The sequence below is a fragment of the Phytophthora ramorum genome (genome assembly GCF_020800215.1).
Source record: "Phytophthora ramorum isolate Pr-102 chromosome Unknown Phyram_PR-102_s0004, whole genome shotgun sequence".
In the NCBI taxonomy this organism is placed as follows: Eukaryota; Oomycota; class Peronosporomycetes; order Peronosporales; family Peronosporaceae; genus Phytophthora; species Phytophthora ramorum.
Window position 1 is genome coordinate 965,601 of NW_027150650.1, and position 27,092 is coordinate 992,692.

Below are 27,092 nucleotides of genomic sequence, written 5' to 3' on the forward strand. Positions count from 1 at the left end.
CGAGAAGAAAAAATATCGATTTCACACCTCGCTAAATGAGGCAGCAGCAGTGGGGGGGGGGGGGGGGGGGGGGGGCAGAGAGGGGGAATCGTTTGAGACCACGGCGAACAAAATGCTACTTATCCCCCATTTAGAGTTATCGAGATAATCGACCTTAAAGATGGCCATCCAATCTTCATACATCACCGAAATGTCAAAATGTTGGTGTCCTTTACATTCCTCAAAAGGGTAAATCTAGTCGATTTCGATAGCTTTTAATAAGAGCTTCGATAATATACGTTCCACAAAAATTGAAGGAATATTGCCGCCACCCGCCACCGCCATTTTGGGGTCTTGAAAATGGAGATATTTTTTAAAAAGATGTCGCTTCACCAATATCGAACATTCCCCAGCAGACAAGGGCTCAAAGTAAGCACAAGACGCGATTCGTCCTTTGGTTGATTAGTAAATATTTGTTTGACGTTGTCTTTAACCGAAGAAAAAAGCGACTTTTTGCAGTTGACCAATCAGGTCAGGAGAATAAAATTGATACTTTTTGTTGCTTTTGGAAGGTTCCTCAAGAAAAATCTTTGATGAGCGACCTTGCCAGTGCATTGGCTGATCACCAGCGCCGCTGCCAGCAGTTGCTGCATGGAGGCACGGCATCTAGTCTAAAAGAAGCCGTAGATGCAGCCCATGCCTGCCTAGAGGTTGATAACACGCAGGTCCAGGGGTATCTGCTGTTGACTGAGGCGCTTTCTCGACTGCGCAGACATGAAGACGCCGTGATTTGGTACAAGAAAGGTTTGTAGCGTCGTTTACGATTGTATAATATTTATCGAGTGTTATGCACTTTTTGACGCTGCTGTTCTGTTGGCCTACAGGACTGGAGCTGCATCCAGACAACAGGGGGCTTCAAAAGGGGCTGAAAGAAGCTCGAGTGGCGGTTTTGAATGATTTACTTGAGGAAAGTGAAGAAGAGGAAGACACAGTGGTAGAGACTGAAGGACGCTTGTGTGAGGCTGTTAGAGGAGAAGGCTATGTTGGCAAATTACGTGAGACGCAACCTGCAGAAGAAGACGTCTCGCACCGTTCGACGCAGATCGTTCAGCGTGCACAAACATATGCTGCTTCCGGTCTCAATGAAGTCCTGACAGATGAAAGCGAGAACTCTACGGTACAAGGCGGAAGGGAGACACAGGCCGCCGTTTTTCAAGCAAAAATGGAGCGCGTGCTGGAGCACCTGGACGTGCTGAAACTCGCGAGGCTTTCAGCCCTGTATATTTTCACCGAGCTGTTGAATTTGCGGCGCGTAACGTTTGGGATTGGACTCTTCTTTTTCGGATTGCTAGCTCAAGCAATCATGCATCGACAAAAGATTATGGTGATTTCCATGCTGGTGATATGCTTCTATCGCTCGCAGCTGAAGGAGCGTGTGCTGCGTTACGCACAGGATTGGGTGCAGATATCCACTGACAAGTTGGGTGCTTTTACGTGGGCTCCACGGATTATTTTTGTTATTCCAGTGTTCATGAAGGTCTTTGGACAACTGAAGTTTATGCTGTTCTTGCAGCAAGATGTGCGTTTGGCAGGGATTGTGGTCGGAGTGACTGCAGCGCTTGTTGCGAACTCCCTGCGAGCTGATGCTGGACCGCAGGCTAAGTTATGGGGCGAAGGGAGGCGATTAAAGTTTGCTGCTTATTTTTCTAGTATCGTCTACTGGGTGGGCTGGCGTGGCCAACTAGGTGACACAATACGGTTGTTCGGGCCGGCATTTATCGATGCTGCCGGAATTGTACTAGGCTCTGTATCATCTTCTGAACTACAAGAGGTCTGCCGACGCGCATTCAAGAGGCTTTATAGCGAAGTTGCGAACGATATTCAGTCCGATGTTGACCTAGATGCGTGGTTCTTTTTGGGTCTGGGTAATTGGATCGTGGAGTACTGGCAACAGCCTACGGATTTTTCTCTGGAGATGCTGTCAAAGATGCTGTCTGAGTGTATCGATTCCATGGAGAAAGCTGCAGTGCGGACGTTCAGCCCTGAATTGCGTCATTTGCGAGAGCAGTTAATTAATATGGAAATCACTGACGAGCTGCAACTGCTTGTCGCTTATTTGAAGAAGAGCCTCGAGGCTGTTCCACCTCCGAAGTCGTTCGGCATGGCAGCATTATTTGCTAAGCGATGCCCATCGTTCGTGGTTTTTGTTTTTTGGTCGTTTTCAACGGAGTCATATCGGTGCCGCTGTTGCCGTTCGTCGTTTCTGAGTCCCAAGAAGCGAGAAACTTGTATAATCGTTACCGCGGGGGAAAGCTACACGAAATGGACGGCTTGGAGCTCATGTTGCTGGGTTCGCCACTCTTCCGCGTCTGGGAAAATGTTAAGGGGTGTATTTACTGTCTGGAGGGGAGTGTCACGTTTTCAAAGGCTGTCGCTACCGGAACGCGCATTGTTTCAGCTGCAGCGCGGATCAGGTACGCATTGCTCGATAGCTTACGACTTGCGTTTGCGTCTGTGACGCTAATTGTGGTTTGTGTTTGTCTAGTCAACTGGCGGTATTTGCATCCCGTGTGAAGAAAGAGGGCGTTTTTGCTAATGCTCATGATATCCCGGATCATATCGCGAATGCGTTTCTCGTCACCAAAGACTCGAGGTTTGCGTGCATTTATTCAACCGAAGATCTTGCATAGGCTTGACTAACGATTTTGCTTGCTGTTTGAAGTCTGATCATTGATGGCGTGCGCTTCATTCGTGGAAGTGCTCAGTTCGAGGACCTGACGACCTCAATCAGCAACTGGTGGTATGGAGGACACACCAAGGAGACTAGCTCATCGCGACAAGAAGAAAGCTAGGCCGCTTATTTAAAAACATGTATTCGAGTCAAGGCATATCATTTCTATGTATGTACGGGAGATGCGTGGGGCGGAGAGGGCAGGCCCACCAGGAAATACGTCTATGTTTGCGCCCCCAGCAACCGCTGCTCGTTGTCGGGCTGCCGCTCTTTTTGCTTCTGTCTTCGTATTTGTCTTGCCGGCAGCCGTCGCTGGAGGCCAGGAGCACCAAGCTAGTTGAAACGGCGCTTTTGGTTGAAGCGCTTCATCTCCATGATCGCAGACGAAAGCGGCTGCTCGCTGTACTCGCCCTTTATCCAGGGGTGGTTTAGCGCCTGAGCTGCACTGAAGCGATCCTGCGCTGACACATTAAGCAGGTTGCGGATCAGATCCTTGGCTGCTCGTATATACACACGTGGAGCAGTCAGATATCCGTTCACACGATCAGATTCAGCAGACAATTGTGCTAACCTCCGTCCGATACGTTTGTCCAATAAGGGTGAGGGAAGTCCAGTGCACCAGAACGGATTTTGAGATACACCGACTCGAGGCCGTTCTCGTCTTCTGAGAATGGAGGAAACCCGCACAACCTGAAGGTTTGAACGGAAACAGGAAAACGTCCACTTTTGAGTATTTGAACTGGAAAAAACACCCGTCGCACAAGATATCCACTTACATGATGTACAAGACAACGCCCAAACTCCACAGATCCACCTTGCTGTCGTAGCCTTCTCCATTTAGTACCTCGGGCGCTGGTCGCGAAGAAACACACATGTAATGTCAGGAATATGCCAAAGCAACGACCCTCAACTCGTCTTCGTGCCACTCACCAACATAGTAATCTGTTCCGCAGCTTGTGTATGCGCGGCCACGAGAGCGCGCGCCATCATCTTCGTCCTCCAGGATTTTGGCAATACCAAAGTCACTAAGCTTGACGTCGCCACTGTCGCCGCTGGCGAGAAGAATGTTCTCTGGCTTGATATCGCGATGCAAAATGTGGCACGAATGCAGGTAATGAATCGCCTGCAGCACGTTGGTAACGATCTCTGCCGCCTGCCGCTCCGAGTACACGCCCACACGCACAATGCGGTCGAACAGCTCGCCACCAGTTACTCTGCAAACAAGAAAACGAATCAAGTCAGTTCTCATAGCGGGTAGAGTGGTATTATCGCCAGCGCACCTCTCCATGACCAGGAGTAGCTCCTGGTCGCTCTCGTAGACCTCCTCGAGGCTGATGATGTTGGCGTGCTTGACCCGCAGCAGGACCGTGATCTCGTCCCGCAGCGTCTTCTTCTTGACGCACAGCGCCTTGTTGATGACCTTGACGGCGAAGATCTGCTGCGTCTCCTTCCTCCGGCACAGATACACGAGCGAGAAGGCACCTCGGCCGATGAGGTCGCCCACATCGTAGAGCGAGTGGAACATGGCCACGCCGTGCACATCCGAGAGTCCCTGCGTCACGAGATGGTCCTCTTCCTTACGGAAGAAGGCTGAGAGTGGGGGAGCTGCAGCCAACGATCACAAGCCACTGGTTAGCCATCTCAGAGCACCCAGCCGATGGCGAAAGCTCCTAAAACGGACCTTTAAACGCCGCCATGGGAGCTTGATGGACAAAAAACTAGCTAGCCGCTCAGTCACTGGGGGGGGGCCTCTGCTGCTGGACGAAGGTTGAGAGCTTTTTTCTCTGTGTGGGTTGCCGAGCTGCACGACGAGGCGGCGTGGCGTAGGCGCAGGCACGGGCTGAGTGCGATGGCTTGAGCCGTCGTCAAGCCGATCTGACTGCGAGTCGCTTTGGGAAATGCTGCCGGCTTCTTCTCTGGCACGCCACATCGGACTTAGTCGGATATTCGACTTGACGATTGGCTAAAACATTTCCATTTCAACCAATCGTCGAGCCGATGTCTTGAGAGGAACTGGACAGCTGACGGAGGTGCTGCCATCGGGACATGCGAAGCCCAAGCAGCCTGCGCAACGCACAAATGCTGTAATAGGCAAAGCCACCTGCACAGGCGGCAGTGTTTATATTGACCACCTGCCATCGGAGACGTCGCCGTCTCCACCAAAACTCATGATGCAAAAGCACGACAAGACGGTAACTTCAAGTTCGCGTTGCCTTTGACGTCGCTAGAGTCGGCGATCCCTCCACATCGAAATGTGTCACTGGTGTCCGCATCCCCCCTCCGCTGTCGGCAGCTCAGTGCATGCCGTGGGTGATGGTGATCAACACGACCGACATTAGCGAGAAGCCCAGCACCAGGTACAGCCACGCCTGGTGCGCGAACGGACTCGCAAAGCGGTTCTTGTTGCCGCGCGCCGCTGGAGTGCCTGGGCGTGTGACGGCCACCTCCATCGGGTGCATCCGCTTCCACTCCGTCGCCAACCGACGGCGCAGGCAGAACACAAGGAACGTAGGGACGATCCACTACAGTACAACGCCAAAGCATGGAGGCACGTCGCGCAGTTGTAAGTACGTGCCCCTGAGAAAACACGCAAAGCTACGAAGTCGAGTCGTACCTGAATGCCCAAGCCTGCGTATGCGCCCGTGAACCCCACCAGCATCGACACATCCTCCGTGAAGAATGCCACCACGAGCGGCGGCAGAAGCGCCACCAGCGCGTACATGTTGGTCTCCAAGAAGCCGTACAGACCCCTGGACGGGGTGGCGTCGGTCGTCGCTTCCGATTCACTCATGCTCGACGCGAGGTGGCGGATATTCTCACGGAGCGTGATGCAGATGAGCGGAAAACTTGCACTACGCACGACCAAGCATTGCATCGTTAGCATAGCATTTTCAAAAGCGTGCGAGCGGCGTGGATAGAACAACACAAGCACCCACCTCAGCGTGAAGACCGGGAATAAGCTCAGGAAGTACCCAAACGCTTGCACCGGGTAGTTCTTGAAGTTGAGTGTGTATACATCCTAAGCAGCACATAACACAACGGCAAAGTCAGCGCTTACGGTACCGTACCAGTAACAACATTACGACTGCGACCAACCTCGACGTCCTCTGGTTGGAAACGGAAGGTCGCCGAGGAGCAGAGCACGAAATAAACGCTCAGGACCGCCTACGAGGACAAGCAACAACAGAGCGTGAACAACGACTAAAAAATTAAGATGCGTGAAGAGGACGCAGGTCGGCACAGAACATACCATGAAGGACGACGCCAGGACCAAGCCCACTTTCGATTTGTCCGTGATTGGTGCAACGAGGCCCGGAATACTGCAGCAGAGGCGTCAGGCCCAGTCAGAGTCAGATTGTTGTTAGCATCCTTCACAGCATTGTTTCTTGTAGCGCTGCGTACGTACCTGTGGTGGCACATGAATGAATAGATGCATACGCCAAAAAAGGTGGCAACGTTGGCCGGCTTTTCGTAGCTGACCACGTCAGCCACGCTGCGGCCGTGACCTCGCGCGATCCCGACGATGGCCAGCACAATCATAAGTCCGAACGACGCGTGGCGGATGACAGTTGAAACAAGCTGGAGTGTGCGCGTCTTGTGCACATGACCAAACGTGAACGGCCCGAGGAGCAGACCGAAGAGCACGACAAAGAGGCGGTACAAGTCCGAGCTGTTAAACTTGTCCGAGCACTCCCACACGACAGCATCCGCAGATGGACGTGGGCAGATAATCTCACGCAGAGACTTTGGGACGGCTGCAGCGACAACAACAGACCCAATTACCAACGTTAGAACTGCAATAGGGGGAAATTTTCTCTCACTAAAGACCCACTAACCGACGGCGTAGATAGCCAAGTCGCCATAGAGATACACAGTAATGCATGCATAAAATGCAACGATCCCGCGGTGGTTGAACAGCAGTTCAGCCATTTCAGCCAGCTCCATCTACAAATGCGCCGCACAATGATCAGCATCCACAAAACACCACCTCTCCACTGCATTGCTCCACACCTTCTTCGACAGATCAAAGTGGAATCTCAGCTCGCTGGTCTTGGCCCGCAGATTCCGCTCCAACGCATCTTGCTTCTACAAACCGCAAAACGCAAACCGAACGTCCGTGACGAAATCGTCCACACATGAGATCTGCTGACCCCCAAAGCCAAAACACGCAATAGTACTTCGTTGGCGACCATTAGCGGCACAAACTCCGAGTGTGCGTCGCCATCGTCGCTGTCGCTGAGCTCTTCGACCGGGCGCTTCTCGTCCCCATTGCTGGCATCCACCCCAAGCTCCCGCGCGCGCCGCTTGAGTGCGTTGACACCCGCGATGGCCTCGAGCATGAAGGTGGACGTCACATAGCTGACCGAGGCCAGGACGGACAAGGCGATGGACCCGTAGATAAGGCCAACCTGCAGCAAATCCAGTGTTAAACAACATGCTGATACCAGTTTTGTTCGTGCAGTTTACATTGGCGAAGGCGTGCGGGATCGTGAGCGCACCGGCCCCAACGATGAGGTTGAAGATGAAGACGAAGCCCGTGAGGGGCGAGTAGCTGCCGATGCTCGGCCCGCCGCCCGCCATGCTCGATCAATTAACGGAGCCGCTCGGGATCAGGTCGGGAGAGGAAGAGAATGTGGTACAGCATGTCAAATCGCACTTAATCGAAGAACTAAGTGCGATCACAGCTCACTTCAAGTTCGCATGGAGTCCATGGCGGTGCTTCGCGCTCGCTTTCTGCTCACTAGCGGCCACTTTGTAGCCACGTGTTTGGTCGGGATGGAGGTGGGCGACCTGCTCTCGACTGACAATTGCTGTGGTGTATTGTTTTCTGACGTGGTTGTTGTGGCAAGACCGCCAACGTCGCCGCGTATCTGTCCTTCGCCTTAGCAGTCGGGAGCCTCTTCGCGGGCCTCGACGTCTTCTCGCCGACGGTAGACGTTTACAGGCATGCAGGCTCGCTCTTTGCTGATCGATTTTCTCATGAACATTTTCGCCAGCAGAAGAACGCCGTGCATATCTTCTGTCATTTCCTGGGAGGAGTGCTGGTCTGCCAAATGATCCTGCACGACCTGGACCCGCCTCGATATCTCTGGTACGAGCATTTACTTCGCAGATGTGTGTAAGAAGTATCTCGCGTTGTGACAGAGGGTTCTCTGCTTTCTGACAGGTATGTGGTGTTACTGGCCCACTTGCCAAGCTCGCTGTGCACGCTGGACACCATCGTGCAGCTCTTCATCCTCAAAACGGCGCGGCGGTCGTACTGATGAGCAGTGCTCACTGACCAGTGATCGAGAGAAGTTGGTGCTTATGACTAAGTGTTATTATAAAAAAGAGCAATACTTCACACTACTGCGAGGCATCTGTATCCCTTCAATTCGGTTTCTCCTGTGAGCTCAGTCAAGTGCGAGTTGCTTAGGCGTTGTTCTTCTTCATCAGGTTCAGCGCGCTGCCGTTCTTGAACCAAGCAATCTGCTCCTCGTTGAACGTGTGGTTCACCGTGATGTCGAACGCAGCCTCACCGGATGCAGGGGTCACACGCAGCGTAAGCGGCTTGCCGGGGCTGAAGGACTTCAGACCCACGATGGCCACCTTGTCGTTGCCCGTGATCTTGTCGTAGTCCGCCGGGTTCGCGAACGTCAGCGGCAGCATACCCTGCTTCTTCAGGTTGGTCTCGTGAATACGCGCGAACGACTTCACAATCACGGCACGGCCGCCAAGGTGACGCGGCTCCAGAGCGGCGTGCTCGCGCGAGCTGCCCTCACCGTAGTTCTCGTCACCGATCACCACCCAGCTGACACCGTCAGCCTTGTACTGGCGGGCAACAGCGGGAACCTTGTCAAACTTGCCAGTGAACTGGTTCTTCACGCTGTTCGTCTCGCCCGTCTCCGAGTTCTCAGCACCAATCAGCAGGTTGTTCGAGATGTTGTCGAGGTGGCCACGGTACTTCAGCCACGGGCCGGCCATACTGATGTGATCGGTAGTGCACTTGCCCTTAGCCTTGATCAGCACCGGCATGTCCGTTAGGTCCTCACCACTCCACTCATCGAAAGCCGACAGCAGAGCCAGACGATCGCTCTCGGGGTCAACGTTCACCACCAGACCCTCGCCGCTGGTAGGCGGGGCCTGGAACGTCTCCTCACCGGGGTCGAAGCCACGCGGCGGCAGCTCCTTGCCAAACGGGGCGGCGAACTTAAAGTCCTTTCCATCCGGGGTCTTGATCGTGTCCTTTGCGGGGTCGAACGTGGTAATACCGGCAATTGCGCTCACGGTTACCATCTCCGGGGACGTCACGAAGCTGTGCGTGGCCGGGTTGCCATCAGCACGCTTGGCGAAGTTACGGTTGTACGACGTGAAAATCGAGTTCTTCTGTCCCATGGGCATGTCGGTACGGTTCCACTGACCAATGCACGGGCCGCAGGCGTTGGCGAGGACCGTAGCACCGGACTCGACGAACGTGTCCAGGATGCCATCGCGGGCGATGGTGGCACGCACCTGCTCCGAACCGGGCGTCACGTAATACGGCACCTGGAACGTGAGGCCAGCCTCCTTGGCCTGCTTGGCCAGGTCAGCGCAGCGAGTCATGTCCTCGTAACTGGAGTTCGTGCACGAACCGATCAGACCAGCGCTCAGCTCCGTGGGCCAGCCGTTCTTGTCGCTGGCCTCCTTCATGTCAGCACCCGCAACATGGCCGAGGTCGGGCGTGAACGGACCGTTCACCATCGGCTTCAGCTCGTCCAGGTTAATGTTGATGATCTGGTCGTATTGAGCACCCTCATCAGCGCGCAGGTTGGCCTGGAATGACTCGGCAGCCGAGGCAATGCCGCTACGCTTGGTAGAGCGCAGGTAGTCGCCCATGCGCTCCGTGTAGGGGAACGTGGAGCACGTGGCACCGATCTCGGCACCCATGTTACAGATCGTACCCATGCCCGTGCACGAGATCGACTCCACACCGGGACCGAAGTACTCCACAATGGCACCAGTTCCGCCCTTGACCGTCAGGATGTCAGCCACCTTGAGGATCACATCCTTGGGCGACGTCCAGCCCGAGAGCTTGCCCGTCAGGTTCACACCAATGACCTTAGGGGCCTTGAGTTCCCAGGCCATGCCAGCCATCACATCGACGGCGTCGGCACCGCCCACACCGACGGCGCACATGCCCAGGCCACCGGCGTTGGGGGTGTGCGAGTCCGTGCCGATCATGAGACCGCCGGGGAAGGCGTAGTTCTCCAGCACGATCTGGTGGATGATACCGCTACCGGGCTTCCAGAAGCCCATGCCGAACTTGGCGCCGGCCGACGACAGGAAGTCGTAAACCTCCATGTTGATGATCTTGGCGTTGTTCAGGTCCGTGTCCGAGCCCTTTTCGGCCGTGATCAAGTGGTCACAGTGAATGGTCGTGGGCACGGCCGTCTTGGGCAGACCGGACGAGATGAACTGCAGCACGGCCATCTGGGCCGTGGCATCCTGCATGGCTACGCGGTCCGGGCGCAGCTTGAGGTACGTCTCGCCGCGCTTGGCCTTGGTGGTGGCATCGTCCAGGTGGCCGTAGATGATCTTCTCGGCGAGCGTCAGGGGCTTGTTGCCGCTAGTCTTGCGCACCGTGAAGAGGTTCTTCTCCATCTTCTCGTAGGTCTGGTCGATCGTGGGGCTGCCCTTGGGGTCGAGCACCGACAGGGGCACAGACACGCCGCAGCTAGACGACATGCTGGCCTGCGAGGACGAAAGAAGAGCATGGCACGCACCACCAAATTGTCAGCGTCCGAAAGATCTGTTTAACATGATCAGGGGGCCCGTCTCTCTCCTAGTGAGAGTCCGGTGACTCACCTTCATGGCGCTGGAGCGCAGCTGCTGCCTCGCGGCGGCGCGCGCGGTCGAGGAGACGGCGTACATAGTGCAGAGGCGAGTGGGCGTTCGGCGTCCGTTCCGCTGGAGAGGAGATCCCGAAATGGCAACTCCGGGTGGTCCAGATCAATCCCCCTTCGAGGGCTGCACGGACGTCTCACATGTAAATTACCGATAAATGACGCCCACCGCAGACGTCGCCCCTCCCTGGACTATATCCAGAAGAGGTCAGGGAAACACGTCTTCCTGCCGAACTAGGTGTTTGTATGCCGCGCAATCTCAGCCGCACGTGACCCCGGCGTTTAACGTTCTATCGCAATTCCCTTCCATTCTGGTGGTCTGTCCATCCCAAACTCCGTAAATGGGCTTGCGGGGCCAACTCCAATTGGGCTTGCCCTCTGGACTGAGCCAACTTTGTATTCTGCGGCATGCACCTCCGCAACGAGGGTTGCGAGCGTGCGCTTCACGCTCGGTGGCGTACGTTGGTGAAGTGGGGACGAACGAAGGTCCAGCGCCGACAGGGGCGAGTCAGCACGACAAGTTGGAGTCATGACGCAAACTGAAGCGCAAGACCATATGGCGCAATTTATTCTGTCTTTCATTGGCTGCTTGAACTATTTAACCCTAGACTAGAACTCTGTCGCAAAAAATCTGGTCGCGACAGCCTTCAAAGCCTTTACAGCCTCCAGTTTTTTCTGGATGATCGTTTTCTACTCGGTAATTTATCTGCTTCAACCTGAACCCGCGCTTTTTGACCAAGTACGTCAGCATTCTCGGCCGAGACGAGCACTTGAGCATGTGCATCGGCCGATGTACATCATTTCGTGGCAATCGTTTCCTGCAGAAGGTGGCGGGCGATCTGAGTCCCAGCGAAGGTTTATCCGTTTTTCGAGCTGGCGGCGGTTGGATCGGTTTCGTCGCGAAGCACGGTGCTGGGCGACGTCGAGATGGCCCCTTAAGAGGACACCTTCATTGCATCCGCGCGAGCCGATGCTTAACGTGGAAGTTCAAGCCCTTAATGTTGTCAAAACGATCGAGGCGGCTCCAATGTCAAAGTTATGCGAAGGACCTCAGGTGGAAACAGCTTTGTGGTTCAGCGAACGCGACAGTCTCAGTCGGATTGACTCGACTCCGAATCACCAAGTTGCAGCGACATCTGAGCGCGTAGCGCAAGGCTCGCGAATACCTGCTCGTACCCAAGCAACAATGGATGCCTGCGTCATCGCCCCTGCCACTATTTTTGCTGCACTCGCCTCGAATCCAAGTTGAGTTGACGGAATGACACAATCGTACTCAAAAGTGTTTTCACCCTAGGATGACTGGAGCTTTTCAGCCAGTAGCACGATGCGGAGATCAGACATGCAATCGATGGAGATCATCTTCGACAGCAGTAGCGGATGGCTCGCCCCTGGACGTCGTGGAAGTTGCCCTGCGCCGCACCTTCGGCGGCTAGCAGAACGAGTTCGTCCTCAACCGCGAGCATGCCACCAAAAGCGACGTGGTGCACCTGATGAGCGCAGGATTCTCTCGGTCCAATCCCTATATATTGCGTGGCAGTGCAAAGCGAGAGCCCCCACCATGCGCGAGCGACTGAAGCTGCCCATGGAGGTCGCAGGTACCAATATCTATGAGGCTCAGGGATTGTCTGAGTTTGAGAAGAAGGAAGAGTACCAACAATAACACAGAGGAGTATATGATGCACGAGAAGGAATTACAGAATGTCGAAGCGTCGGATTGACAGAGGCAAGGTTAGGGAGCGGATGTTCACGAGACGTTCAGGCTGAGATCAGTAGGGTTGAAAGAGACCATCGTACATCTTGCGCAGTTGGTGCAGGACCGGAAAAATCGGTGCGGGGCTTTACGGAAGCACACTATACGTTGGAGATGGAGGTGAGAGAACTGAAAGAGCAGATTCACTCGGACGTCGTGCAGCAGTCGGCAGTCGGCTGTGTCGAAGGAGGTGGAGATGGTGAACCGGGAGATCGAAGCCAAGCGAGCACAATTGACAAATGCAACCCTTCCTACACTACGGCAAGTAGAACGCAGCGAGAACGAAGCTGCGAGCGCCAGGAACCGAAAAGCGAAGGGCTGCAAAGACTACGTCGTTAAGCAAGACACCTTGACAGCCGCTGAGCAGGAGCTGCTGTCTACTAGTATATCTCTATCTGAGGCAGGAGAACGAGGCCAAAGGCAGAGAGACACGTTCTAAGCAGGATGATATCAAGCCGATTCTGGAAGAAAATCTTGTTCGAGAGAATGAGCTGGCGCGACAAGGAATTGAAGATCTGACAGCGAGAGGTAAACCTGTAGCAAAAGCGTTTGGTGGACGACCACACATCGACCTCAAGCAAAACATTGATTGAGAATGTGCAGGTGAATCCATTGAATCGAATGGAACTTGTGGGCTCTACTCGATATTTTCGCGCGCATAGTGAAAGGAAACAAAATGCGTTTGGACTGATATACATAACCTTAGTCTCATATTCCAAGATACAAGTAACACACAATACCCAATTGGCACAAGAAGCAACGATAAGTATGTTTGATGCGAGTTGCACGACGAATTGCACGACGAATTGCACGACACAAAGTCGGAAGCTCTGAAATTTCTTTGTGTAACGGGGTACACCGACGTGTACCCATGTTACATAAAGAGTGATGGGATGTGTCCATGGTACGTGGTACCGGTTGGCGGTGCGCCAACCAGGTTCTTATGACCACCCACGTTTTAGGACGTGATTCCCTCAGTTTTGCGAGTCGGGTTGTGCTATTTAGATATGTTGTCTGTGCCGTAAATGCGCGTTTGAGACTTGTTTTAACGCGTGGTATATCGCACTTTAAGACAGGGTTGGTATACAAGCGACCACATTTGCCAGAGCGCCCATTAATAAGACTATTTGGGCACCTTACAAAAAGTAAGATAAACTGTTGAAATGGCTATACTAGTAGTCTATTTTATCACCACATTTCTTAATGCTTTCTTGTATCGGCGCGTCATGGAGCTCGTAGTGTTGAATGCTCAATAGCCTCCCAATTGTTAAGAACGGCTGTCATTAGCTATATGACGCTGCTGTACTGCCGTCCATTAGCGTAAACACACCAACTCATAATTGACCACAGATTCTCGATCGAATATAAATCCGGAGATCTGGCTGGTCAGGGGAGCATACGCACATCTTGCTCTTCCGAAAACGCCATCGTCCTCTTGGACCTGTGAATGGACGCCCCATCCTGCTGATAGACAGAATCGGTGTCATAATGCAGGTGGGCAAATGGCAGCAGATACTCGGACATCGTGTACACGTAGTCGTCCGAGTTCTGCTTGACATACAGGACCGCAAGCTTCGTCTTGCCAGCGGCGCTGAAGCCCGCCCACACCACCACTGAGCCGCTACCAGCCTGGCGACGCTTAGTCTGTCGAAGTGGCCGGTGGATGTCCCACCAGTACGTCTGGAAGCCGTCGGGCCCATCAAGATTCCACTTCTTCTCGTCTGAGAAGATGATGGAGTCCCAGGACCCAGCGGCATCCGTGTTAAAGATTCTTGCCCATGTCCACTCCTCCTTTACCAGCCTGTCCGCAGAGAGCGACAAGGTGTCGTCCATTTAAGTGTAAACTAGCCAGTCGACACCGGCGAACACGTGCTGAATAGTGCGCACCGATGCTGACAAGCTAAGCTCGCTCTTCAGCTGCCGCGCAGAGTAGGCACCCTAGGCCGCTGTGCGCAGCAGCAAGCCCACCTCCCGCTCGGTCATAGCAGCAGCCGGTCCAGGATTTTTTCGTTCCTTCTCAATCCCAAACAGCACACGGTTGACAGCTCCACGAGCGCGACCCACACGTCGCTCAATCTCACGCTCACTGCAGCCCGTCTCGAACAACCCTTTGATTCTCCCCTTCTCTTCGACAGATAGTGTTGGTCCCCTCCCCATTGTAGTGAAAGTGTGAGGTGAAAATGCCAGCACGCAGAGCGCAACAGAATTAATGGTTAGCAGCTGTGTAGCCATTTCAACAGTTTATCTTACTTTTTGTAAGGTGCCCAAATAGTCTTATTAATGGGCGCTCTGGCAAATGTGGTCGCTTGTATACCAACCCTGTCTTAAAGTGCGATATACCACGCGTTAAAACAAGTCTCAAACGCGCATTTACGGCACAGACAACATATCTAAATAGCACAACCCGACTCGCAAAACTGAGGGAGTCACGTCCTAAAACGTGGGTGGTCATAAGAACCTGGCGCGCTCTGTAGTTGCCTTAGAGTTTGTAAGGATCAAGCTTGGCTCACCTATAAAATATATTCAGTCTTTAAACCCACGGCGGAGTCGTTCCTGCAACATTGGTACAACCCTACGACAACGGGATGAGAGCAACACAGTCACTGTTTGTGTTGCTTGTGTACAGTGCTTCCTAAAATACTATCTATATGTAAGGCGTCACAACAGGAACATAAATAATGGTATGAAGAAGCAATAGATCGGAAAATACATAATGGTATTGTTCATGAGATGAAAATACATCATGTGTTCCTAAAACAGCTTAGACACTGTCACAACCGTTTGGATAGACCAGAACCGGCGATTAATCTTCAGAAACAGCACACGTTCTAGCTGCGCAGGTGACATTGACTGACGCAGCGGCGACAGCGCAACCTTCGTCTGACTAAGTAGGCGTCTGACAATACAAGACGTTGGCGGAATGTACTGGACTATTGAGTATCTGTACATATGTTAGAAACAATCAATAGAAATGGATATATTGCAGTAATCGCACCTTGAAGCGGGGGTGGCCATCGTCTTTTGGCGCTTGAGAGCACGGTCTGCAAAGCTCATCTTGTCCTTCGTGGTTGTCTCGGCCTCCGCGATCCTCCGATGGATTCTCCGCCAATATGCACAGTGTCGTTTCACGCAATCGTGAGAGACTCTCACCTTGGAGCACCTGCACGCATGCCTTTTCAAACTACGGACACATCACAATGACCGCCTGAGGTGTTAAATATCCGCCCATCTCAGGATGAAGCTCCATCAGCAAGTCGAACAAAATCTGAACGTCCCAAAGACTAAGACCTCCCTCTGTTTGCAGCTTTATTGAGACGGACCCGCATTCACGCAACCTCTCCATTGCCGAGTTGAGCCGCATTTCTTCCAACGGCGTTGGCATCAGCGCTGCCAGCTCCACGTTCGACACGTCCATAAATTCCTTCAGTTTGAAAAACCTCTTGACCATCTCGTATGTGGACGACCATCTTGTCGCTTGACGCAGGACAGGTCTCAGTTTAGTACAGCGCCTGTAAATACAAATATACAAAAACACAAAGCACAAAATTTAGTTATATCATAAAGAGTACGACATACCACTTTGACTTAAATTACATGGATAAGCTTGGCAGCGTTGTCGAACTTCCGCAGCGCCTTCATCAAACTCACGACCTTACCCAATATGTTATCATAGTCGTCCAGATACCGGGCCAGAGCCAAGTTAAGCCTATAGCTCGCATATTCAACCACAGGCACCCCCATCTTGTCGGACATGCTGCCATTCACAGCGTAGTTGTCACCCTCGAGGAACAGCACACTGTTTTCGAGTCGTTTTACGTCCTTGAGGACAGTTTTCAGAAAGTCGATGTGGACATCAGCCGTGTGGCAAGGGTCTTCTTCATCGTCCCCTTGATCTAGCAGAGGCGTCATCGTCAAGAACACATGCTCTGACTTTCCGTCATGACCAAAACCAGCAAACATAGCCAAAAAGTGTTCACTCTTAAATGACCACCCGTCACATATGATACCGAATTTCTCAGGTAAAAAATCGGCAACAGCGCGTAGGACCTCGCAGGCCACCCCGTCGACATATTTGGCCAGTGTGATGTAGGGAAACTCATATTTGGGTAAATCACCCGATCTGGCTCTGTTGGGTACATCGTACTTAATCGCTGTTCGCACTTAAGCGGCGAACACATCGAGCGACGAGCACCAAGACCCAGCCAGCGGCAGAACTTCGCGAGCGTATACCATTTGCGAGGTATTCCAAGTGGAAGAGGATAAATCAGGGATCGGAGCGAAGAGTCGGCGGAGATTCTTAATGACCCAACTCAGCGAGGATAAACCAGGGGGCTGAGCAAAGAGTCGCAGGGAGATATATGTGGTGAAGTGCCTTCCAGAAAATGCGATCGAAAATGAAATGCAGAGGTCACAGTCCCGAGACAATGACAGTTGGACAGATCCGGACTAAGATGGCGATGCTGCCGAGAAAAGGACCAGAAAGGACGAGGCGAGTGATGGGCCCCGCCATGGGTGCCAGATCCGGCGGATAACCTGGGCGCGCAGCTGTACCAAGATCAAGATCTAGGGATACTGGAGGTACACCGCGGTTCATGGAATCATCATTGAAGAAAGCGGTAGCAGGTCAAAGATGGCGATGTGCAGATTGAGGAAGTGACGGCGCACCTAGGTCAAGCATCGCCGAGATGGGGGAAGCTTTGGGAACCGAAACTGCCCGATCGGGATCTGGCCCCACAGTAAAGCACAGTAAAGCTTGCCCGGGTCACGATCTGGCTCGGCACTGAGGCAGAAGCGGATCCCAGATCCTGATCTCGGGTTCCGCCTAGATCACGATCTGGACCGGTACTAAGGCAGAGGCGGATCCCGGATCTTGATCTCGGATCCCGCCTAATAGTGGAGCATGGGATGGCGAGGTGTCGCAATCCGATGATTACATCAAGGTACCCAGAGCAGAGGACGATGGAAAGGATAGTGAGAAGGTAGAAAGACGCATAGTCGGTCGTACACAGTAGATGAGTGGATGCAGGATAGGACCAAGGATATGATGAGACTTAACCATAAATCAGAATCGAATTTGCCCTGAACTACACGAGTGCTCAAGAAACGGGAACTACATTGGCCTTACAAGGTGTTGGCAAGACAAGGAGTAGCTGATCTAGTTGTTGTGTAAGTCTGTGTGGAGAAGTGACCAGAAGTTTTTGGAGATGGATTGATCGTGTCCGACCAGGTGGGTACGGATGAATGGCTTTGGACCTGGGATGGGCGGCATCAACGGTCGGACGACCGGATGGTGAATGTGAAGACCATCATTCCGATCTTGGCAGTTTTGATCGCGGTACCACATGTTGAATACATGAGTTCAGATCAACCGATCAGATCAACATGGGTTCCGATCGACCGATCAGATTGACATGGGTACAAATCAGCCGATCAGATCAGCACGTACCACAAATACCGGCACATCGGAGGTCCAAGAATGTCAGCAATCATGAGATACGCAAGAGAGATGGGGGATAGACACGTAGTTCTAAATGGATAAATAGAGAGAGATTTTCCTTGTAGTACGCAAGTGGTCTTCCGAATTCCGGGGAAGGAAGTATATTGGCCTACCCGACGACCGGACAACCACCTGAAGTGACTCAAGCGAGAACGCGGAAGCCCCTGGATAGCTCGGCCAGGTGCGCTCCTCTTCTCCCTCCAACTCATCAAGACCCCGCCATAGGAGGCGGCAAGCATCGAAAAGGACCCCGTAAAGGACACACCCCGTGCTCGATCACACACGATCGACACCCGAACCGACTGCTGCGTGAAGCATATCCGCGTGGCAGCCAACCACCCCCCATCCCTGAAGGGCCCTCAAGCCCCAGTTCTGCCCTGTTCACCATTGACTTCCCTCGCGTGAGTACCGGAAGAGCGTAACCCGCCCAAGCCGTCGGGTACACAAGGTGAGCTGTAAGGTCAAGATCCGCCGGATCAACGGAGTACCCCCTCCGACAGTCGGCAGTCCGGGCAACCGTTGGTGAGTTGCGATCGCGTCAGCAATTTCGTGATCCCGCTCCACCACATCTGGATAATATATTGGCCAGACCTTATCTACTCTAATGATTTATTATCAAGTGCAGATCCCAGATCCGACGGAGTTAGTACTTGGCCCGACGATCTCTCGATTTCTCAACCTCCCAGAGCCCCCGCTATAGGAAGAGAAGTAACGCAAAGGAAGGAGACATCCACACCCCAAAGGCAACCCCCGGCCCCGGATCAAGTCCAGGCCGCCAGATCAGAGCTTGATTGAATCGCTCTGGATCTGGATCCATAACCGACAGCAGAGCGAAGACTTCCGCGCTGCTCCACCCCATCCCCATCCCCGCGTCCCGCCAGGACGGTCAATAAACACACAGCTACATATCTTCGGAGCGCCGAGAAAGCAGATCCAGCCCGCCAACTGGTACACAAGGTGAGAAGTTCAGCATATCACGGATCATCGGGGGAACCCCTCCGTTAGTTGGTGTCTGGGCGCTGTTGGGAAGCCGGATCCAGTCTTAACCAGATTTTGACGGATCCCGCTACACCACATATATAACGACTCCATTTCCCTAGGTATTTGTATAGGATCGATAGGAGACGAACAGGGGGAGCCCAAAGGGACCCTTCCGATGACTCAGAAATAACAAATCAGAGAAGAATCTTCTAAGTCCAAGAACTGCGTACACTTTTCCAATAAGTCCCTGTGTGGGCTGGGTTATGTCTGCCGTCCTTCCCCAAGAAGCATAGCTTGTAGGGGAATCGACTGGTAGCGCCAAGAGATCAAGGTCGGCCCGGGGTGGGCACTTCTCGCTACCAGCAAAGACAAACCTCGTCGAATCGACGACTCGGTGGGTCTGCACAACCCAAGATACCGCAATCTTCTAGCCGAGCGTGCTCTGCGATCGGCGACCTATAAAGGCGCTCGCGCGCTGATGTCCATCCTTTGGTGGAGGTCACAGGGTTTGAGGAACGGAAGCTGTCCCGCTCAGGCGAGCTTCTGGAACTGTTTGGATTGGTACTCAGCGAGAGCGGAGCCTCGACTGGACCCGGCTGGGCCGAACCGCAAAGGGAACCAACAGAACCCTGCACAAGCCCAACAACGCCGACCTGACTCGGCGAATTGTTGTGTTGTTGCGTGGGAGCCGCGCTAACGACTTTTTCTGTGAATTATAACACCACATTTCTACTTGTCGACCAGGTCTCCAAAGGGTTCTTTGTTTCAGATTGAACCCAAGCTTCTCTAGAGTCGTCCCTTGGTTCTGTGCCGACGGAATGCCAGTGTCTTGCTCTCATCACATCGTGTTGAATGCGACTTGAGTAGCACTAAACGACATAAATGAAATTGGTATGTCCGATCTGAGAGAGCGTCTGGGACGACGCGACCATAGAGAGTATCCGGGTCGTGATCGTGTCCTAAAACCGGTCGAGCGTACCAGTGGCAGTGACGTCGAGTATCAAGCCCCTTTCGTCCGAAGGAAAAGCAGTCGTATCGTCACGATGACATGTACACCTTCTGGAGGACGCCTCAGGTTTTATCGTTTTGATAACAGGTGTGTCTGGCTCTGGGGTGGGGACATCACTTGATGCAATTTCCACTTGGGAAAGAGCAGGCAGTACCCGCAGCACATATCCTCCTAATCCACTTGCATATGGAACGACACCACCTACACCTCGAGCTGTCATCCCCACCGGTCCTCCGGTTGAGTAGAGCATGTACGATCCAGCCGCTGGGTCCACGTTCCATTCGGATGAATTCGATGAGCTGTCTCAGAAAGTAAGCCAACCAGGTGTCGCATTTACAATAGACTCGCCCGGTGTTCAAACCAGACTCTGACTGGAATCCGAATCCTGCTCAAATGCTGGCTTCTGACTAGAGGTTTGCGGTACTGCTGCCCAAACTCCGACTCACCAACGTTGAAGACGGAAACAACTGGATTGATACAGACGAGGGGATTAAACAAGCTGTAAAAACTCCGAGATCATCAAAATTGCGTCATTGCGAGCCATACACCCAACGGGGGTTTCGACCTTCGAAACTTCCGTTGGGCTTGACAGTCGCTGAATCGTATTGTTCGAACAGGTCTTTGGCCCAAAGACAAACTTGGGCAGCCACATGACTCTTCACTAGATATTTTATCATTTGTGCATCCATCTCTCCAGTTGAGACATCCGGACTCCGCTCGACGATAGCACTAGAAACGAATTCGTTCGGAGCAGCAACTTCCAAAGTCGCAACAGGCGAGACCTCCAGCAACATGGAGCGTTATGAGCGCCCGGTCTTCAAGTACATCAGCCGAGGTGCTTTAGCATCTTCAAGCACGATGTCCCCCCAACAGTTGATAGCTGGTCTTCCTTCTTCATGCGACGTCCAGCACTTCGACATTTTCTTCTGACTGGAGAGAGGGTGAAACACAGTCCTCGCCCGAGGGCTTAATCTTGATGGCACCTGCCACATACGCCTCGTCGGACCCCTCTGAAACGGACGCATCCTCACCGTCCAAACTCGATCTCGATCCCGGTGACATCAAGTTGTCTACTCGGAGAAGCAGTCAAACGCGTGGTTGTCATGGAGGACAAGGGCTAGAACGCTTCTTCTGCTGATGGCCATTCGTGCGGCTGCGATAGCGGCCAGCAGCACGCGCTTAAGAGCCGACTATGAAAATCAACTGACCGTTACCCCCCTGAACTTCGACGCACTATTAGCATCTCATCGCTTCGACGGATGGTTTCGTGGTTACCTGTGCTCCTCCCAGAGAGAAATTTTGTGCGTATTTGCAAGATATTTTGCCCCTATGCGTCATACAGCCTGCGTCTGTGACAGTGGCCGTTGGTGGTGGTAAGGCCGGCTGGAGGGGGGGGGGGGGGGGGGGGTCCGGCGTGGGCGACAGGAGCATCTCCATGTAGCTCGCTTGCATGCTGATGGAACGAGGCAAGTTTCCAACTGAATGACTGAGAGAGATTCAAACCCAGAACGAGTTTGAAAGAGTTTACACATCAGCAGTACAGTTCCCCGGGCCCAGACACCAATGGAGAAACCAAGGCCTTAGCATCAGCAACTGTGCACCAGCGATGCTACAGTTTCCGTCAATCGGTCGCAAAGTAAAGTCAGTCCAAATCAGACGATTATGATTGGCTGTAAATTGGTTTTTTACCGAGTCGCACGCATCGGCATTTGTCAAATTCCACACTTTGATCAAGCTGTGAGTGCGGTGCATTTGGTCATCTAGCGCCTGCCCCACATCTCCACAGCAGCTGGCTACGTGCCTACTGAGCCTAACTGACGCTCGCGTCGCCTTCTGGTACGAAGCAGCCGCCGCAGTGACGAGATCGTCGCCAGTTACGCGTCGGCGACCCCAGACGACAGCTCGACGCGCGACGACACGAAGTCATCTCGCTGGGGCTCTACTCGTGCACTTCGCCTTTACGACAGCGGGACAATAGTCGCCTGGTAGTCGCGCCGCCATGTCGACGTCGCTGCCGCTGCCCAAGGGCTTTTTCAACACGAACGTGCGCGTGTCCGAGGACATGAGGCGCCAGTACATCGAGTTCGCCGAGGCCTCCATCCGCAAGGTCTTCGCGCTGAGCGACTGTCACAAGAACAGTTGGATCCCCATGCGCGAGAAGAAAGGAGTGGCCATCTACCGCAACTTCGGCCAGACGCGCGGCCCCAAGGCCTACAAGTCCAATATCGCCGAGGTGGGCGCCAAGGGCCAGCTCTCGGCGTCGCTGGAGCAGGTCGGCCGCGCCTACGGGGCTCATGACGACGCACTGTTTAGGCGGCTGATGAAGAAGCTGAACCCGGCAGTGATGGATGCTGCTGTGCTGTTCACGATCGTGCCTCGCACGCCGCTCACGCCCTTCAGGTACATCGGCATCAAATGGTACGCCGTCAAGACGCCCACGCCTATCGTCTCACACCGCGACTACTGCTGTCTCGAGGTGCAGGACAAGATCGTGGACTCGTTCGGCAACGAAATGTACATCCGCATCCTCAACTCGATCGAGATCAACGAATGCCCGTCGCTCGAGAACTCGCATGGACTAGTTCGCGCGAAGATCCTCGCTGGATACATGTACCGCACAGATCATGCCGAGCCCAACGTTGTGCGTGTACATCACGTGGCTCGATTTGACCCAGGAGGTTACTTTCCTGCGCAATGGGCCTTCAAGACAGCTGAATCGCAACTGATAAACAGCATCGTGCAGATTCGCCGCATCATAGACAAACAGCAGATGAACGCTTGCACCTTCGTTGATAAACGGCAATGGGTGCCCAACCACGAGCGCCTACATTGCGCCGTTTGCAGCCGGACTTTCGGTACCTTCCGCCCGCGCCATCACTGCCGAAGCTGCGGTGAGGTTATCTGCGGAAAATGCAGTGTGTTCAAGTCTGTGGAAGTGCCGGGCACCACACTCAAGAACGTTCGCATTTGCTCTGTGTGCAACATGGGCGTACAAAAGGCTAGCGGGCATGAGGACGGGAACATGTCGGATATATCTACCTCCTCCGTTACTTCGAGCAGCACAGTCGCTCACAACGAGATGAACCTGATGGATCTTTACATGGGCGCCGGCGGTGGACCACGCACGCCCTCAGCCTATTCAGACGCGTCGGCGCAGTCTAATCTCTCTATCCGGTCGACGACTTCCACACGGTCCGTCTACGATGCTCGCGGGCGAGCGCACAGTCACGCTCGAGGTACTCGGACTCCCCGTGCCTTCTTCAACGAAAGCACCACACCACGATCGTACATCGCCAACAATCTGACGCCTCGCAGCACACGCGGTTTCGGCTTTGGCTCTGGGTCCACGACGCCTCGATCCGGAGCGAACAGCGCAGCTACGACCCCCTTGGGCGGCGCGAGGCCATCCATTTCTGCGGCAAGCGTGGTGGCAGCTGCTGCTATCACTGCGCATCGCCTGTCGAGCTACAAGCAACACCCAGTTGACATCGGATACTTGCGCGATTCGGTACATGAAACCCCAACGGCAACAGCATTAGCACCTCGTGAACGGCCAGAAGATCCGTCGACGCCGTGGCCTCCTGTCAAGATGCAACGGCTGGAGACGGGGGAGACAGCGGACGTGGACATGGAAGCGGATGAACAGGAAGATGTAGAGGCAAAACCAGCAGCGCCGCTGGGGATGCAGCTGCCGACCGTGGGGCGCATCTCGGAGAGTCCGTTCGAGCAGTCGACCCGTGCGTCGTCCGCTTTGCGCGTGAGCATGGACAAGGAGGAGCCTGGGAACATCGACGACGCGGACAGCGGTGCGATCGCCCCGAGCAGCGGGTTCCGGCCGTTCCTTAACGGGATCCTGTCGCGCGTCCGCGGCGAGTCGGGCGAGAAGTCCTCGCAGCGGGCCTCCTAATGGGCACCGGCAACGGAGAGACCTTACCCTCGTCGAAGAGCCCCGCGAAGCAGCAGCAGCAGCAGCAGCACACGCACAGGCAGCAGCCCAAGCTCAGACTGAGCAGCCACATCGCCCCTGCGCCGCGAAAGCCTTCAGGAGGGCGAATGCGTCTGCTCGCGAGGAATCCTCACAATGAGACGGCGAGAAGCAGATAGTATCATTCATTGGTCAGTGTGTCAATACTAAAATCAAGTTAACCGAGTTCAACATGCACTTCGGTGCTCGAGCTGGTTGCTGGTGTAGAGCGCCACAGTGGGCTGCTGCTGGCGCTTGTCCGTTGCCTCCATGACGCAGTGCTTCTGGTGCAACATACTCTCGAGCTTGCGTGCACCGTCCAGGAAGTAGCGCGACTGCACCCGCTGCTTGGCAACCAGCAGTCGCTCTTGCTGAAGCGCCAGCTTGGCAGTCTCCAGCTTCTCCCGGCCCTGCTCGAGCATCATCGCACGCTGCTCGCTCCGCTCCGAGCGCTCCGTCAGCACCTTCACGAGCGTGCGCAACTTGTCGCGCTCTGCTGTAGCGTCAGCGAATTCCTGCGCCCGTCGAGCGAGAGCATGGGACCGCTCCAGCGTTTCGCGTCCGACGGCTGCCAGCTCCGTGCGACGTCTCTCGACGAGAGCCTCGTCCGCTTCAAGACGTCGTGTTCGCTGCTCAATGTATCCAACACGAGCCTCCAGCTCCGCACGCTCGTCTGCGAGATCGGATCGGCGAGCATCTAGCTCACAGCTCCTAGCCTCCATCTTACCGCGTTCCTCGTCGAAGCGCACATTTGTGCGAGCCATCGACGCCAGTAGCTCACGACGCTGGGTATCTACTGCCTCTCGTTCGCGTGCAATCTAAGGCACGTGAAAAGTGGGTGTTAATACGAGTCGATCAACTTGATAGCAACAGACGTACCCGGTCGACCTCCTCCTGTATCCGGCGTTCGGCTCGCTGCTCTGCCTGATGCTTCGCTTCGGTGGCCCTAGTCAGTTCCGCGGCCTGTGTCAAAGCTTCCTGTGCTGCACGCGACTCCAGTTCTCGCATTTGCTTGTGCAGCGCTGCCTCCAGCCTCTCAAAGCGCTCCTTCTCCGCCTCCACAATGCGCTGGTGAATCTCAGGCAATGTTTGCCGCTCAGCGGTACGTGCTGCGACCTCGTCGGCGAGTGCTCGGCGTGCAGCCTCAACGTCAACTTGGCACTTGTGTTCTAATACTTGTAGCTGCACTCGATGCATTCCTTTTAGCTCCTCGATACGCTGCTCGGAGGTTAGCTTGGCATTGACCGCGTCTTCGAAACTACACGTGAGCTGATGAAAGTCCCCCAGTGCTGCTTGCAACTTCTCTGCTAGAGCCATGTTGCGACTGTCGGACTCGTGCTTCTCCCTCTCCACCTTCTGCAGCATTTCTCGCATCTGAGCTAGTTCACGCAGCAACTCCTCCGTGCGGGTTTCACGCGCAGCAATAGCATTTTGAGCAGCCACAAGTTCTTCCTGCACATGCTCTGCTGCCCTCTCGTGTTCGCGTCGACGATCAGCAGCACGCCGCCGCTTCTTCTCGATGCGTACCTTGCGCATAGTAAGCTCCTCTTTGACTCGACGCAGCGACGCCTTCAGTTCACGCTCCTTCCAGGTAAGTAGGGCATTCTTTTCACGAAGTTCCTCGACTTCATCCTCAAATTTGCTCTCCACTTTCCGCAGTAGCAGTGAAAACTGTTTACTCTGCATGGTGGCGATAGCTTCAGCTTCTTCCTCTGCGACGGATGCAAGAGCTAATGCAGCGAGTTTTGGAAACACCTTAACGTCTTGCGCTGGCGGAAGCAAGAGGCCAGGCGCTGGTAGATCAATGTTAGTGTGGGCCATTGACACTGGCGCCGGGCGGAACGAAGGAGAAGCTGCGCGTACTGAGAGGTCCACGACACGGCTACTTTGGCTCAAGCTTCGCTGACTCTGTGAACGGCGGCTCTCTTCCTCGAAGGAGGCTTCGTCGTAGTCGAAGTCGTACCCGGACGCATCGTTGGACTGGGCTAGTGGGCGGTGCGTGTTACTCATGGCAGATCGAGTTGGCGACGGTGACTTGGTGTTCGGAAGTGGTGGCGGCCGATGGATCACTGGTTTTTCATCTTCATCCTCTTCGAAGTCGTTCTCGAAGTCGACACTGTAGCCATCTTCGTCTTCCTCGTAGGTGACGGGGGCTGCAGGTTTGACCTGCGCCTGCTGCTTCGGTTGTTGTTTCAACGCGGTTGCTGCTTCACGCACATCCACGCTCTCAGCAATCTCACTTGCAACCTCACTGCCGCCATCACCGTAGGCTTCCTCGACGTCAGATTCCACCTCGGAGGCTGCTGAGTCATCGCTGTACATGAGCTACGATCGCTCTTGGCGCAAGGTTGGCAACTTGGTCATCAACCCACAATTAGCTGATAGCTTGAGTCCCATCGTCGCATGCAACTCGCTGCGAAACGGTTTCTGCCATCGTCCAGGAAGAGACCACTAACCACCTGAGGGTAATAGACAAGAACAGTCAGTGAAGCAAGCTACATCGACAAGAAACACCCATGACGAAGAAACTCAACACAAAAACGCGGGGATTTGCGAGAAAGCGAAAGCGACACCAGACCCGAGCGAAGCGGAGGCAGCGTTGGATTTAACATATTGGTTGATTTGGAATATGCGAGAGCACCAGGAGCCGCGAAGCCCCCGACGAATCTACGCCAACGACAGCCACCGAAACAACTGGATCGCTAGGCGCCACAGAAGAGAAGACAGCACCACCAAGTGATGTCCGCCTGCAGTCGAGAGCGCTGAGCTTGCGTCGTCCGTCCACGCATCACGTCGTGACGTCGTCCATCCACCTGCGCGCGTCCCTCGTGTCGACTGCTCAGCCCATTGGCTGCCTGCTTACTGCTTGGCGGCGTTCGAGTTGGGGCCCAGCTTCTTGCCGCCCATGCCCGCCACGACGTTCACGAAGCGGCGGTTGTACTGCCAGCGCTTCTTAGCGCGGCCCGTCAGCGCCTTCTTCGAGTCCTCCTGCTTGGGGACCTTGGGGGTCTGGCCCTTGACCTTACCGGCACGTGCCAGCGAACCGTGGACCTTACCACCACCGCGCAGGCGGAGGGACAGGTTCAGCGTGGTCGCGTTCTCAATGCTGGTGTTGCTGTGGTTGGCGAACAGACACAAGAGTCAATACACTGCGCATTCTGCTAGCGGAACCTGCTCTGCGCTACGGCCGTCGCGCTTACGCACCTCATGCTTCTTCGTTTCTCGCGGAGAATTCCAATGATAGACGCCTGCTCTAGGTGGGTTGCTTTGGGCGGCGATTGGTGGTGGCCGGCCGAACGTCGCAGGACGGTTCGCATTG

At 54.3% G+C, this 27,092-nt stretch overlaps 9 protein-coding genes across 9 annotated transcripts; 3 read left to right on the plus strand and 6 right to left on the minus strand.

Annotated features, from left to right (window-relative positions):
- Positions 1–572: 572 nt before the first annotated feature.
- Positions 573–2,831, plus strand: KRP23_4950 (uncharacterized protein; the record flags this gene model as incomplete). The annotated part of the gene is made up of 5 exons (XM_067889967.1): positions 573–783; positions 864–2,179; positions 2,293–2,453; positions 2,525–2,632; positions 2,702–2,831. The coding sequence occupies 5 exons, from the start codon at positions 573–575 to the stop codon at positions 2,829–2,831; spliced, it is 1,926 nt and encodes a 641-aa protein (XP_067746553.1).
- Positions 2,832–3,043: 212 nt separating this feature from the next.
- On the minus strand, positions 3,044–4,407 carry KRP23_4951 (Myosin light chain kinase A; the record flags this gene model as incomplete). The annotated part of the gene is made up of 6 exons (XM_067889968.1): positions 3,044–3,207; positions 3,282–3,400; positions 3,487–3,562; positions 3,641–3,924; positions 3,991–4,315; positions 4,392–4,407. The coding sequence occupies 6 exons, from the start codon at positions 4,405–4,407 to the stop codon at positions 3,044–3,046; spliced, it is 984 nt and encodes a 327-aa protein (XP_067746554.1).
- A 597-nt stretch (positions 4,408–5,004) lies between these two features.
- On the minus strand, positions 5,005–7,291 carry KRP23_4952 (Transmembrane protein 104-like protein; the record flags this gene model as incomplete). Its single annotated transcript, XM_067889969.1, has 10 exons — positions 5,005–5,232; positions 5,325–5,562; positions 5,647–5,729; positions 5,807–5,875; positions 5,961–6,030; positions 6,117–6,465; positions 6,547–6,655; positions 6,722–6,796; positions 6,889–7,119; positions 7,178–7,291. The coding sequence occupies 10 exons, from the start codon at positions 7,289–7,291 to the stop codon at positions 5,005–5,007; spliced, it is 1,566 nt and encodes a 521-aa protein (XP_067746555.1).
- A 120-nt stretch (positions 7,292–7,411) lies between these two features.
- Positions 7,412–7,974, plus strand: KRP23_4953 (uncharacterized protein; the record flags this gene model as incomplete). The annotated part of the gene is made up of 4 exons (XM_067889970.1): positions 7,412–7,492; positions 7,561–7,641; positions 7,711–7,802; positions 7,878–7,974. The coding sequence occupies 4 exons, from the start codon at positions 7,412–7,414 to the stop codon at positions 7,972–7,974; spliced, it is 351 nt and encodes a 116-aa protein (XP_067746556.1).
- A 148-nt stretch (positions 7,975–8,122) lies between these two features.
- KRP23_4954 (Aconitate hydratase, mitochondrial) lies at positions 8,123–10,600 on the minus strand (the record flags this gene model as incomplete). The annotated part of the gene is made up of 2 exons (XM_067889971.1): positions 8,123–10,420; positions 10,535–10,600. The coding sequence occupies 2 exons, from the start codon at positions 10,598–10,600 to the stop codon at positions 8,123–8,125; spliced, it is 2,364 nt and encodes a 787-aa protein (XP_067746557.1).
- Positions 10,601–15,819: 5,219 nt separating this feature from the next.
- Positions 15,820–16,282, minus strand: KRP23_4955 (uncharacterized protein; the record flags this gene model as incomplete). The annotated part of the gene is made up of 2 exons (XM_067889972.1): positions 15,820–15,831; positions 15,917–16,282. The coding sequence occupies 2 exons, from the start codon at positions 16,280–16,282 to the stop codon at positions 15,820–15,822; spliced, it is 378 nt and encodes a 125-aa protein (XP_067746558.1).
- Positions 16,283–21,808: 5,526 nt separating this feature from the next.
- Positions 21,809–23,716, plus strand: KRP23_4956 (1-phosphatidylinositol 3-phosphate 5-kinase; the record flags this gene model as incomplete). The annotated part of the gene is made up of 1 exon (XM_067889973.1): positions 21,809–23,716. The coding sequence occupies one exon, from the start codon at positions 21,809–21,811 to the stop codon at positions 23,714–23,716; it is 1,908 nt and encodes a 635-aa protein (XP_067746559.1).
- A 245-nt stretch (positions 23,717–23,961) lies between these two features.
- KRP23_4957 (uncharacterized protein) lies at positions 23,962–26,095 on the minus strand (the record flags this gene model as incomplete). The annotated part of the gene is made up of 2 exons (XM_067889974.1): positions 23,962–24,591; positions 24,653–26,095. 2 exons carry the CDS (start codon positions 26,093–26,095, stop codon positions 23,962–23,964), a joined length of 2,073 nt encoding a protein of 690 aa, XP_067746560.1.
- A 537-nt stretch (positions 26,096–26,632) lies between these two features.
- KRP23_4958 (40S ribosomal protein S30) lies at positions 26,633–26,982 on the minus strand (the record flags this gene model as incomplete). Its single annotated transcript, XM_067889975.1, has 2 exons — positions 26,633–26,888; positions 26,978–26,982. The coding sequence occupies 2 exons, from the start codon at positions 26,980–26,982 to the stop codon at positions 26,633–26,635; spliced, it is 261 nt and encodes an 86-aa protein (XP_067746561.1).
- Positions 26,983–27,092: the final 110 nt, after the last annotated feature.